Source organism: Aquarana catesbeiana, linkage group LG07, assembly GCF_042186555.1.
Source record: "Aquarana catesbeiana isolate 2022-GZ linkage group LG07, ASM4218655v1, whole genome shotgun sequence".
Classification (NCBI taxonomy): Eukaryota; Metazoa; Chordata; class Amphibia; order Anura; family Ranidae; genus Aquarana; species Aquarana catesbeiana.
The window spans coordinates 233,147,928-233,162,343 of record NC_133330.1 but is presented as its reverse complement, the minus strand read 5'-3'; the positions used below and the strand labels follow the sequence as shown (position 1 = coordinate 233,162,343).

Here is a 14,416-nt window from a genome sequence, read left to right as displayed (position 1 = left end):
TGGAGAAGGTGGCCACCTGACCGATGTGTTCAGACAATTTTTTAGTCCGCGTCCCCAAGGTCTGATCGGTTCCAGCTTCCATTGCCAGAGTCTGATTCATATGGTGCAGGATTACCTAGGGGCAAGATCAGACTTGGACACCTTACCTTTTCCACCGAAAATCCTCTGGGTTACTGGGTCTTGAGGATGGATCACTGGCCAGAGCTTGCACAGTATGCAGTTGAGCTACTGGCCTGTCCTGCATCCAGCGTTCTTTCGGAACGCACATTTAGTGCTGCTGGAGGCTTTGTACCCAATCACAGGGTGCGCCTGTCCACCGAATCGGTCGATCGGCTGATCTTCATAAAAATGAATCAGTCTTGGATCACCAGCTACCAAGCACCTGATGCTGATGTAATCGATTGATTTTTTTTTAATGTGAGACTATTCTGTTATGCTGAGTGACAATCCCCCTCCTCCTCAATTTTCATGCTGATAGCTTGTGAGAACATTTTTGGTTCTGGGCACCAGTGGCCAAGGCCCAATTTTTCTGCCCCTGTTTAACAGGGGCGTATAATTACAATTTTTGCTGCAATACTTTGCAGCAGGGCTCATTCCTGCACTCCAACTATAGCATCTGTGAGGGGCTGCAGTGTTGTGGCACCAGTGCCTAAGGCCCAATTTTTCTGCCCCTGTTCAACAGGGACATGTAATTACAATTCTTGATCTAATATTTCACAGCAGGGCCCATTCCTGTGCCCACCAAGAGTAACTGTGAGGGCTTACAGTGTTGTGGCAACACCACCACCACAACCACCAAAGGACCAATTTTTCTGCCTCTGTTCAACAGGTGCATGTAATTACAATTCTTGATATAATATTTCACAGCAGTGCCCGTTCCAGCGCCTACCAAGAGTAACTGTGAGGACTTACAATGTTGTGGCACCAGCACCACCACCACCACCAAAGGCCCAATTTTTCTACCACTGTTCAACAATGGCATGTAATTACCATTCTTAATCTAATATTTCACAGCAGGGCCCGTTCCTGCGCCCACCAAGTGTAACTGTGAGGGCTTACAGTGTTGTGCAACACCAACACCTAAGGCCCCAATTTCTGCAGAGGATATAGGGCAGGCCCTACTTTCAAACATCCAACTTACAAACGACTCCTACTTGCAATAGAAGGAAACAACAGCAAGTGAGATGAAATCTACCCCTAGGAAGGGAAATTCTTTCCTGTAAGACTTAATATGGGAAAAATGGGTTTCTTCTTCACTGATGCTTTATCACCAATCCTTGTTTCACTAAAAACCCCAAATTTTCAAAAAAAAAAATGTAATTGGGACAGAAAGCAAGGTGTACAGACAGCAAAACAAATGTTAGAGGGGTGATAACCCTATCCTATGTTTTCCAAAAAGCTTAAAAATAGATTTTTTGTCTGGAGCTACACTTCAATAATGTACCAGTTCAAAATTACAAACAGATTCTACTTAACAACAAAACTACAGTCCCTGTCTTGTATATAGGGCCTAGGGGCCCCACGTCTTTCCTTTTTTTAATTTGGGTGCGGGGTTACCCTTAATATCCATACAAGACCCAAAGGGCCTGGTAATGGACTGGGGGGGGGGGGGGGTTCCCATGCCGTTTGTCTCACTGATTTTCATCCATATTGCCGGGACCCGACATTACATTAAAGCCGCAAGCAGTTTTAAATTACTTTTATTCCTTTAAATATGTAATTTTGTGCAGGGACTGTTCTAAGCACGGGAAACACATGCCACTTTACAGGCATACTATAGACACCCCCAGGTGTCGATATTTAAAGGAATATTTCACTTTTTTTTCACTTTAAGCATCATTAAAATCACTGCTCCCGAAAACACAGCCCTTTTTAAAACTTCTTTTGCATTGATACATGTCTACTGGGGCAGGACCCGGGTCCCCAAACCCTTTTTAGGACAATAACTTGCATATTAGCCTTTAAAATTAGCACTTTTGATTCCGAACGTTCGAGGCCCATAGACTTTAATGGGGTTCTAAAATTTGCGCAAACTTTCGGTGCGTTCGCAGGTTCTGGTGCAAACTGAACCGGGGGGTGCTCGGCTCATCCCTAGTGCCAGGCAATGGATGACACTTCGTTCCCATTCCTTAATCTTCCCCATTGCCATCAGCTCCTTTAACTTCTTATTGTCCCACAAGGGGGAGAATTCAGAGAAGCCGCCATAGCCCAACATGGCCCTAACAACTTCCCAGCTTTTTAACATCAGTTGGGCCGTAGGGCACCTAGAGCCAAAAGAATCTACCTCAACAGCCTCTACTATACTACTGTATCATGGCTAGTATCTGCCAACATCAAGTTCCCTCCAACTTCCCTCTCTGATGGCAGATTACCCCCTCTCATATGCTGCATCTGTGCAGCTAAAAAATTATTTCATGGGTTTGGCAGGGCTAGTTCTCCCTCCTACCTTGGCAGCTGCAGCACCCACAGCACCCGCAAATGGATTCTAGCCACTCCATTCTTCCAGATCAGTTCCCTAAAAACACAGTCCAATTTCTTAAACCAGTGGTTTGGAATCCAAACTGGAGAGTTATGTAACACATACAGGATCTGTGGCATCCAAACCATTTTAATTAAATTGCAGCGGCCAGTTACCAAGAGTGGAAGTTAAGACCACACCTGGCATTTCTGTTTTAGTTTTGTCTTTTGATATATTAATACCCAAATATTTAATTTGACTTACTACCCTCACTTGAGCTATCTGATGGGGTAAGGGCTCTACATGAGGGTCAATTGGCAACAGTACCGACTTTTCCCAGCTAATCTCAAACCCCGAGAGGTGGCCAAAATCTCTGACTATGCCCACTGCATCCTTCAGCGATGTCTGTGTGTCCCCCAGGAACAACAATACATCATCCGCGTACATGGCAATCTTCTCGTCTCTCAACGCCCTCCTAAATCCATGTACTTCCAAAGAGGCTCTCAAGGCAATAGCCAGTGGCTCTATTGCCAGGGTGAAAAGCAGGGGCGATAATGGACACCCCTGTCTTGTCCCCCTCGCTAACCGAAACCACTCTAAGCTTTCACCGTTTATACGTACTTTGGCTCTAGGTCCCTCATATAATATTTTTATCCATTTAACAAAGGCCCAAATTGAAATTCCAAGACTTGCCAAAGGTAATGTCATTCAAGGCTATCAAAAGCCTTGATGGCATCCAATGACAAGATAGCCCTAGTCCCCTCATTTTCCGTTGGTAACTGGATATTTACGTAGGCCCGCCTTATATTCCCACTTGCTGCTCTATTGGGTACAAAACCTTTTTGATCCGGATGTATAAGTTTTGATATTGCGCCAGGGATTTCCCTCCTCCTTCCTTAATGGCTGTCATTTACCTTTCCCTTCTTCGCTGGACTAAAGTGATTATACCAAACCCTTGTGTTCGTGTGTCTTCTCTCATGCTTGTAACTATGTGTTTCTTCCCCTTCCTACGTGAATTCTAATACTGCAAAGATGCCACTCACCACTCCCCCCCATCATACCCTCACTCATTCGTACATTCCATTTATTCCCCTTTTTCCCCTCCTTCCCCCTTACTCTCCATCCAATTCTTCCCACCCAACCTCCTCCTCTCCCTCCTCCCTTTCCCTCCTTTGGGCCCATCCTGTGGGCTTCTAAAGTGACCGTACCCAATAGTTGAAGTGATATGTGACATTTTTGTGATCCATTTTTCTTGTTTCTTGTAACATAAAAGGTTAATGAGAAGGGGCCTCGGCTGACCTCCTGGGGGCGATGCCCTAAAAGGGACTCTGTGAGCATGCTCAATTGTAAAAAAATTTGACAGAGATTCTTAACCAAAAATTCTTTTAAACCAGTCCTCCATGTATTCTATGGGGTTAACCCCCTCACTTTGCTCTGGGAGGCCCAAGACCCTTACATTTTTCCTGCTCAACCTATTTTCCATTTCGTCCATTTTATGTATACACATATTCAATTGTTCCCTCATTGAATTTATCTCTTGTCTCATTGGATTCACATCATCTTCCAAGAGGCTAAGTCTCCCTTCCAAAACAGATGTGCGTTTGCATACCTCCTGCGCATCATGTCTTAACAGCAAGAGTTCCTCTTTTATACTTTTAAGTTGGTCAGACATTTTAAACAAGGAGGACTTACAGTTATTGATTTCAAAAAGAACATCTTTCAGGGATGGCTGTTCCTCTCCTCCTGGGGTTTGCTCCAGATTTTCACCCTCTGTCGTTTCACTTGAAACTGGTGCGCTTTACCGGGCCGTCACTGCAGCTACTGCTGATGGTACTGGGCCCTGGCTCTTTCTTCCCACAGAAGAGCGGGTCCGGGAACGCGGTTGTTGTGCCCCTCTGGCCTGCCCACCTTTCACGGGTGTCTGGCCCGGTATATGGGCGAATCTTTCCAGCTTTGTGGCGGCTTGGTTCCCCCTTTCCTTCGCCGTGCGCTGTACTTGCGCACCAGCGCCCTCATGTATGGCCGCCTCTTCCGTCCCCCTCCTCCTAGTTATAGTGTGGGGGGCACTCTGGCTTCCTCCTACACTCTCCGCGGCTCTATCCCGGATGTGCGCTGCCTCCTCACTTCTCACTGAGGAGCCGCACTGCTAATGTCCCCTCGGGAGAGCTCGCCACCGGTGCCCACCACAACAATGGGACACTCTCCGCCACCTGTCTGACATCCCAGCCAGGCACACCGCCTCCTGGCTTCTCAGCATAGCCTCAGCTCTCTCTCGCACTGCATCTCCAGAGCTCCAGAGCAGGAGCGGGCATGAGCTCCCGGGCTGCAACAACCTCTCACCTCAACATCCGGTCACGACCCCCCCCCCGGTTCTCATTCTTACTGACCATAAGAATCTCACATTCTTGTCTAAGGCTAAACGCCTCTCTCCCAGAAGGGCGTGATGGGCACTTTTCTTGCCTTATTTCAATTACGTTGTCTCATTCTTACTCGGTACTAAGAATGTAAGGGCTGACGCTTTGTCGCAACAATTTTCCTCCACTTCCAAGATGGAGTCGGTTACGGTTCTTGTGATTCCTCCTGATCGTATTCTGGCTACTGTTCGCACCGGTCTCACTTTGGGTGACAAAATTCTTGCCGCTCAGGTCCATGCTCCTCTTGAGAAACCTTGTGACCGCTGCTTTGTCCCAGAGAGTCTCTGTACTGCCGTGCTCCAGACTTACCATCCTCCCAAGGCTGCAGGCCACCCTGGGAAGAATCAACTCTTTTAGGCCATTTCCCAACAATTCTGGTGGCCAAGTCTATGTGCTGATGTAACCGCCTTTGTAGCTGCCTGTTCCGTGTGTGCCCAGAGACACCTTCCAGTGGGCCTCCTACAACCCATACCCATTGAAGAGAGGCCCTGGACCCACCTGTCTATGGATTTCATTGTTGAGTTACCCTACACCCAGGGCAACACAGTTATCCTTATGGTGGTTGACCGATCCACGAAAATGTCCCATTGTATTCCAATTAAGAAGTTGCTCACTTCTAAGGAACTGGCTTCCATTTTTGCTCGGGAGATCTTTCGCTTACATGGGCTACCTAAGGTGATTGTCTCGGACAGAGGTAGCCAGTTTGTGTCCCGGTTCTGGCGAGCCTTTTGTGTACAGTTGGGAATTCAGCTTGCTTTCTCCTCTGCATATCACCATATCACTAATGAGGCTGCAGAACAAGCCAGTCAGTCCTTGGAGCAATTCCTACGTTGCTACATTTCTGACCATCATAACAACTGATCAGACCTTTTACCATGGGTGGAGTTTGCTCTCAATAGTGCCTTGAATTCTGCTTACCAATTGTCCCAGTTTATGGCGAACTATGGTTTCCAACTTTCCATGTTGCCTGATTTGTTTGTTCCGCAGAGTATTGCTGCATTAGAGGAGCATCTCCATGGTCTTCGTTCCACTTGGGAACAAGTCCAGGAGGCTTTGCGACATGCTAATGGTAAGTACAGACTTCATGGTGACCGCAGACACCTGCCTGCGCCTTCCCACCAGGTTGGGTACAGGGTCAGGCTGTCATCTCACAACCTCCGACTTCGTGTTTCCTCTCTGAAGTTCGCACCTCGGTTTATTGGGCCTTTCCGTATTCTTCGCAGGATTAACCCAGTGGCTCGCATGAGACCTTCCTTCTAATATGCGTATCGCTAATGTATTTCATGTCTCCTTATTAAAACCTTTGGTCTGCAACCACTTTACCACCTCGGTGCCTCGTCCTCCCCCTGTACAGATTGAGAACCATGAGGAGTACAAAGTACAGTCCATTGTTGACTCCCGTAGGTTCAGTGGGCGCATATAGTACCTGGTGCATTGGAAAGGGTGCGGTCCGGAGGAACGCTCTTGGGTTTCATCCCACGCCCCTGTCCTCCACCGTGATTTCCAGAGACGTTTTCCCCTCAAGTCTGGTAGTCCTCCGAGGGGGAGGTGTCATTGAGGAGGGGGTACTGTCAGGGCTGTCAACACTTACAAATGAATGTTTCTATGCACCTGCATTTACCCACCACGCACATGCATATGATTTATTTCCCGAATGTAACATGTCCGTTTTTGGGAGATATACGTTGTATGCGCATGCAGGGGTAAATGCAACTGCTTCACTTGTATTCACCATTCACTTGTATGACAGGATGTACGTGACATGCCAGGAATTTTACTCCCACCATATCTTCAGTCTTGCAGCATCCATGTGCATGAGGCCTTAAATACGAGGTACAGGTCCCATCCTCCCAGGTGCCCTATAATGTTAATTGAGATGTCAGGCAGGGCTTTTCTCCTTGGCACACAGCTGTGTGACACCTCAAGTAGCAGGGTTACTAGTCCTAGGTGCGGTGGCTGCATTGTTTTTCTTTTGTTTTATTCTCAACTGGTAATCCTGGAGATAACTTCCTGTCCCTGGGTAGCTCTGTCACCTTTCCACTGTCTCTATGGATGGAGCCATGGCTGTCACCTTAGGATGCTCTCCTGATATGGACTACAAACATGTCTGATGCTCATCCTTTCTATTATATGGGGGGCAGGGCAATTGATAGTTTACAGAAGCTAGGTAAGACTTTTTTTTTACGTCCTGCCAGCGCAGCACCCCAGTGTGAAAGCACTCGGCCTTTCACACTAGGATTGCAGATGAGGCTTTTTTCAGGTGCTTTACAGGCACTATTTTTAGCACTGAAGCGCCTGGAAAAACTCCTCAAGTGTGAAAGGGGTCTTAATCCCTTGAACAGAGTGAACAACAAAACAATAACTTTTCAGTCAAGTCATCGTTTTACTACATTAGAAAAACACAATTTAATGTCCAGTGACCTATGTGTGCACCTGGTAATTCTACAAATAACACACTTCCTGACCATGAGTGGCAACATTACTCCTCCACTGTATCTATGGAGGGAGCTGTGGTTGTCACACTAGGCTGCAAACTATATGGGTATGAACTACAAACATGTCAATTGCTCTCTCCATTACATTTGGAGCAGGACAATTGGTAATTTGCAGACAATTGCTAGGAAAGAAGATATTTTTAGGTGCAGCTCAGAGAAAATGACAAGAACTGCATTTGTGACAAGATCAACAGGCATTTTCTGTATTGCTTGAAAAAAAAAGGAACACTTTTTAATCAGAGTTTAGCATCAAGTCAATTAAACTCCTGGATATTGATGTGGTCAGTAATGTAGCACAGGGGGTTTGTTAACCACTTCTTAAGGACCAAGCCTCGTTTTACACTTCTTGTTTACAAGTTAAAATAATTTTTTTGTTGCTAGAAAATTACTTAGAACCCCCAAACATTATTATTATTATTATTATATTTTTTTTCTAACACCCTAGAGAATAAAATGATTGTTGTAATACTTTCTGTCACACTGGTCTTACAGGCACACTTTTTTTGGAAAAAATACACTTTTTTTAATTAAAAAATAAGACAACAGTAAAGTTAGCCCAATTTTTTTTTTTTTTTATATTGTGAAAGATAATGTTACGCAGAGTAAATTTATACCCAACATGTTACACTTCAAAATTGCGCCCACTCATGGAATGGCAACAAACTTTTACCCTTTAAAATCTCCATAGGCGATGTTTAAAAATGTCTACAGGTTACCAGTTTTGAGTTACAAAGGAGGTCTAGGGCTAAAATTATTTCTCTCGCTCTAACGATCGTGGCAATACCTCACATGTTTGGTTTGAACACTGTTTTCATATGCGGGGAACGGGACAGCTCGTCAGGATGGGCGCTTTAAAAAAACATTTTTTTTATTATTATTTATTTTACTTTTAATTTTTTATTTGGACACTGTCTTCAAAAAAAAAAAATGGGTCACTTTTATTCATATTACAAGGACTTTTAGTCCTATTAAACATCCCTTGTAATAGAAAAAAAGCATGACAGGACCTCTTTAATATGAGATCTGGGGTCAAAAAGACCTCAGATCTCATATTTACACTAAAATGCAAAAAAAAAAAAAAAAAAAAAAAATGTCACTTGAAAGAAAAAAGAAAAAAAAAAAATTCTCCTTTAGGAGCTATGGGCAGAAGTGACATCGCTTCTGCCCTCCTGTGCTATGGAGACGAGCAGTGGCCATCTTCCCCTCAGTCGGCAGCCAGGCATCCACGGTAGAGGATGCGATAGTCTCCGCCGCGGGTCCGGTAAGCGGTGGAGACAACCGGAGCACGGCGGGAGGGAGGTGGGCACCTCTCCTGCCGCAGATAAAAGTGAATCCGCCACAGAGACCCCTTTTATTCTAAAGAGAAATGCACGGCGTTCACGAAAATACTATAATTTAGCGTCAAAGTACCGATGTACAGGTACGTCATTTTGCGTGAAGTGGTTATCCAGTTTCAGCTGCTTTGGTGTTGAAATTAACAACAGGTGCACCAAATGGGCAAAAATGAGACAACCTCCAAAACAGGAATGGTTTTACAGGTGGCCACTGACATTTGTTTCCCTACTCATCTTTTCTGACTGTTTTTTACTAGTTTTGCATTTGCTGTGTCTCCTAGCACAGCCTCAAGAGCATGGAGGAGATTCCAGGAGACAGGCAGTTACTCTAGGAGAGCTGGACAGGGCCGTAAAAGGTCCTTAACCCATCAGCAGGACCAGTATCTGCTCCTTTGTGCAAGGAGCAACAGGACGAGCACTGCCAGGGCCCTAAAAAACAACCTCCAGCAGGTCACTGGTGCGAATCTCTCTGATCAAGCAATCAGAAACAGACTTTATGAGGATGGCCTGAGGGCCCGACATCCTCTAGTGGACCCTCTGCTCACTGCCTGGCACCGTGGAGCTGGTTTGGCATTTGCCATTGAACACCAGAATTGGTAGGTCCACCACTGGCGCCCTGTACTTTTCACAGATGAGAGCAGGTTCATTCTGAGCATATGTGACAGATATGGGTCTGAAGATGCCGTGGAGAATGTTATGCTGCCTGTAACATTGTTCAGCATGACCGGTTTGGTGGTGGGTCAGTGATGGTCTGGGGAGGCATTTCCATGGAGGGATGCACAGACTTACAGGTTAGACGACACCCTGACTGCCATTGGGTATCGGGATAAAATCCTTGGACCCATTGTCAAACCCTACGCTGGTTCAATGGGTGCTGGTTTCCTCCTGGTGCACGACAATGCCCGGTTTCATGTGGCGAGAGTATGCAGCCAGTTCCTGGATGATGAAGGAATATATACAATGGAATGGTCCCCATGCTCGCCTGACCTAATTCTTAACCTAAATGTTCTATCGGGTTGAGGTTAGGACTCTGTCAGGCCAGTCATTTTCCTCCAACCCAAACTCACTCATCCATGTCTTTATGGACCCTGCTTTGTGCACTGGGCCAAATCATTTGTTGGAGGGGAGATTATGGTGAGGGGTTGGTGTTGACCCCTTAGTTCCAGTGAAGGGCATACCAAGACATTTTGGACAATGTCATGCTCCCAACTTTGTGGGAACAGTTTGGGGGGTGGCGCCTTCCTGTACCAACATGACTGGCCTCAACTTGATAGAACACCTTTGGGATTAATTAGAACAGAGGCTGCGAGCCAGGCCTTCTTGTCCACATCAGTGCCTGACTCCACAGATGCGCTTCTGGAAGAATGGTCCAACATTCCCATAGACACACTTCTAAACCTTCCCAGAAGGTTTCCCAGACAACCTTCCCAGAAGAGTTGAAGCTGTTATAGCTGCAAAGGGTGGGCCAACTCGATATTGACCCTTATGGACGAAGACTTGGATGCTATTAAAGTTCATGTGCGTGTAAAGGCAGGTGTCCCAATACTTTTGACAATATAGTGTATATGTTTAAAATCATTGACAATATCTGAGATATCGGGTATAGTGAGGAATTTCTAATTTCTCATAATATTGAGTTTGGCCGAGAGCAGAATATGGATAACAATTGTTCTAGCTTCTTTAAGAATAGAGTCTATATTTAGGTGCAAAAGTGGCATGCTTGCACTTGGAGGTACGGGTGAAGAGGTAAATTCTGAAATTAATCGAAAGATTTGGTTCCAGTATAATTTAACTGAGGGACAGAACCAGAGGGCATGTATTAATTATCCAATCGAACCCCATTGGCAGTAACAATCAGCTTCTGTGAATTAAGGCTGTTTTTGAGCTATGTCTTAAAATGCTGAGGTCCACCCTTAGAGGTGAGGGCACACCCATAGAGCACACTGGTGGTTGAATTGGTATGTTAGATAAAGATTTCACTGGAAGATGGATAACCACAGTGGAAATTTGGACTTTTTTTGCCTGAACTTCATTTATGAAGGTGTCAGTCACTATGTATATTTTTATTCACATTTTTTTTTTTCACTGGTAATTGTAGTCACATAGAGCTGAAGAATCTTTATTAACTTATGTTTTTTATATGCTATGTTTACTACATTATGATAAGAAATATGATTTTTTTCTTGTGGAATATAGTGGTGGATAACGGTTATACAGTATATTGTTCCTTTATTTGAAGAAAGCTCGGACACTTCATTTAATTTTTGTTTGGTACATGCTGCTATTTTAGCATTACATGCACACAGTTTAGGAGGGTGGGAGGCACCAGTAATCATTATATTTTTTCCCGTAAATGATAAGTTGGTATATTGAGATTTAGTTTCATCTGCATGACATGATTTAAAACAACATATAAAAAAATCTTCAGTAAAACAAAGCAAAAAAATGCCAAATAAAGTTGGGTTCCCCCTTACATCAGATTCCCAATCTCCCATTATATTAGAGTCTCCATCAAAGTCTCCCTTGCATCAGAGTGCCCCTTATATTAAAGTTCCCCTTACATGAGATTCTCCTCTTACATTAGAGGATTAGATAAAATATTGCCGCAGGCTGTATTTAACCTGTTGGCCATAGTTTGGAGACCCTTTAAATTTGAGCTACACATATTGAAAGGGTCTTGTTAAAGGAGAGTTTCAGCTAAAGCCTAACCAGCCTTAAAAGTCCCCCTTCAACACCTAACTAACCTGTGTTAAAAAGATGTCTACCTATTTTCAGCCCGCTCTGGTCCTGTCATGTGATCCCCTGTGTCAGCCAGCATCAGCTGCAGGGGAATAGAGAGAGTGCCCCATAATGTCTGTGAAAACCAGAAATTATGACATCACCCATAGGCTTTCATGGTTCAGCTGTTGTCAGCGGTCCCTCTTCTCCCCTGCAGACACTGCTGGCTGACACAGGAAAGCCAGATCACGTGACCGAACTAGGGCAGGCTGAAAATAGGTAAGAATATACATCTTTTATACATGGGTTAGTTAGTATAGGTGTTGGGGGGGTGGGGGGTGGCATTTTTAAGAGTAGCTTTGCTGAAATTCTAAATATTCTTTTAAATAGTAAAGAATACAATGGATACACTTCATGACCTGTTCAGTAAACTGTTGCTAATTAAAGTTGAAGTAAAGCCAAAACTTTTTTGGGCTATACTACTTCTATGGATCACAGGAGTGCAGTTTGATCTGCACTCCGGTGACCCATTTTCAGCCGACAGCGGACTGAAGCCCACTGTCAGCTGATGTCACGGAGGCGGTCCAGTCTCTGAAAAGATCCTGGCCATATGGTCAGGATCCACCCAAAACCCTGGATTGGCACCTGGCACTCAGCCTCTCCGCGTTTCGCGGAGAGCCTGAGCCAGCCACTCTTGCCCCCTCCACAGCCCAGCACTCCAGTGAGTGCTGGAGGGGAAAGCAGAGAGCCCCTGCTCTCTTCTCAGAGTGGAGGGGGAGAACTGAGCAATCAGTGGTGTTTGATTGCCCAGTTCTCACTACAGAGCCAGCGAGGGGACAGCATCAGATCGATAAAGCATCCACCTAGTTGAGTTTTTTTTTTTTTTAGAAAGCTATACTTTTCTTTTACTTTTACTTTTACTGAATAAAGTGAAGAACAACATCCTCCATTAGTAAAACACAATTTCATGTCCAATTACACAATATCCAAAGCATTTGTGTACAGCACCTTTAAAAATCTCAATTGACGTCATCCTTAAACAAGAAAGGCTTCTTGTTGGACTGTCCGCATATGAAGTACAGAAGAGGAGGTCATGTTCTAAAGTATTTATTATCATGGAGGAGGAGTTTAACAAAAAGAGGAGGAAGTTATTCACTTTGCAGAGATTAACTGCATGCTGTTCCAGGCAATGTGCTAACCCAATGTCCTAGTGTCCCACAGTGTCCTTCCATAGGATCAGACAGCTGGAGATGGGTACTGATGCTTTCATGGGTTCTGTATTTATTTCTGATAAATGAAGGATGCTGTATTCATTGAGGCTTGCCTACCTTGTCTCTCTAGACTGAAAATAACTGAGTTTGTAGCTGCCAAGAGTCAGGACAAGGATTTCTTTGTCTTACTGTACACCAGAGGGAGGATCTGAGCCCTTGTGCTGGGCTTTCTGCTCTACAGCTCCAATCTCACATGAACAAATAGTGGGAAGGAGAGGATGGCTTTGCAATGAGGCAGCCCCAGCACTTGAATTTCTTTGCGAAACACGGCGCTGTGGCACGGAGGAAAAAAAAATCCATCTCTGGTTTTTCACCACCTGGGAAGCAGCTGTAGCCATGTGAATCCCATTTTGGAGGTTACAATGGATCAGTGATTTGTCTGATCAGGGATAACAAAAAAAAAAAAGGGGGAAATCATTATCGGGTGGCTGGAGCTTTAAGCGTCAATTCAAGTTAGCATGTGTGGGCATCTGAGCTAAATCTGCCAGTGGATCCAGACAAGCATTTTAATTAAGTAGATGATCTCGTTTAACAGAAGCTTATTGTGGGTGCAGGGAAGCAGGCACAGGAACACAAGGCTTCCCTTGAAGTGTGCCTCCTGAAATCCAGCGATTGAGACCTTTCAGCACCGCAAGCATGGACAGCTCCTGAGCACCGCTTGTGCCTTTCATTGTGTGGATGGTTCTTTAAATGAGTTTTCACTTCTCACTGACGATCATGCTTTATTTCCAGATGGTGATCATGGCAGGGACTGTAATGCTGGCTTATTACTTCGAATACACGGACACGTTCACTGTGAATGTCCAAGGGTTTTTCTGCTTCGATAGCACTTACACCAAGCCCTATCCAGGACCTGATGAGAGCAGCGACATCCCCCCAGTTCTTCTCTTCTCCCTGGTCACAGGGGTGCCTGTGCTTGTGGTAAGCAGCATCTTCTATACTTCTACACCTGATCACACATTGCAACCTTCATTGGAACACACACAATCATTAGATCAATAAATACTAGATCACCTTGTGCTTGTGGTAAGCATCTGCTATACTTCCATCACTTCTACACCTGATCACACATTGCAACCTTCATTGGAACACACACAATCATTAGATCAATAAATACTAGATCACCTTCTGCTTGTGGTAAGCATCTTCTATACTTCTATGAGTTACAGACCTGATCACACATTGCAAACCTTCATTGGAACACACACAATCATTAGATCAATAAATACTAGATCACCTTATGCTTGTGGTAAGCATCTTCTATACTTCTATGAGTTATAGACCTGATCACACATTGCAAACCTTCATTGGAACACACACAATCATTAGATCAATAAATATTAGATCACCTTGTGCTTGTGGTAAGCAGCATCTTATATACTTCTATTACTTCTACACCTGATCACACATTGCAACCTTCATTGGAACACACACAATCATTAGATCATTAAATACTAGATCACCTTGTGCTTGTGGTAAGCATCTTCTATACTTCTATGAGTTCTAGACCTGATCACACATTGCAACCTTCATTGGAACACACTTAATCATTAGATTAATAAATACTAGATCACCTTGTGCTTGTGGCAAGCATCTTCTATACTTTTATGAGTTCTAGACCTGATCACACATTGTAAACCTTCATTGCAACACACACAGACATGATATCAATACATATGAGATCACCTTGTGCTTGTTTCCTATTATTGAGCTGTCAGACTATAGC

The 14,416-nt window shown here is 44.5% G+C and overlaps 1 protein-coding gene across 1 annotated transcript in view; it reads left to right on the top strand.

Annotated features, from left to right (window-relative positions):
- The first annotated feature begins 12,560 nt into the window (after positions 1–12,560).
- Positions 12,561–14,416, top strand: part of PLPPR5 (phospholipid phosphatase related 5) — a 503,376-nt gene continuing 501,520 nt past the window's right edge. The window contains exon 1 of the mRNA XM_073593102.1: positions 12,561–13,611. Coding sequence (XP_073449203.1) covers positions 13,381–13,611 — 231 coding nt within the window. The 5' untranslated portion in view covers positions 12,561–13,380. The remainder of the gene's footprint in view (positions 13,612–14,416) is intronic.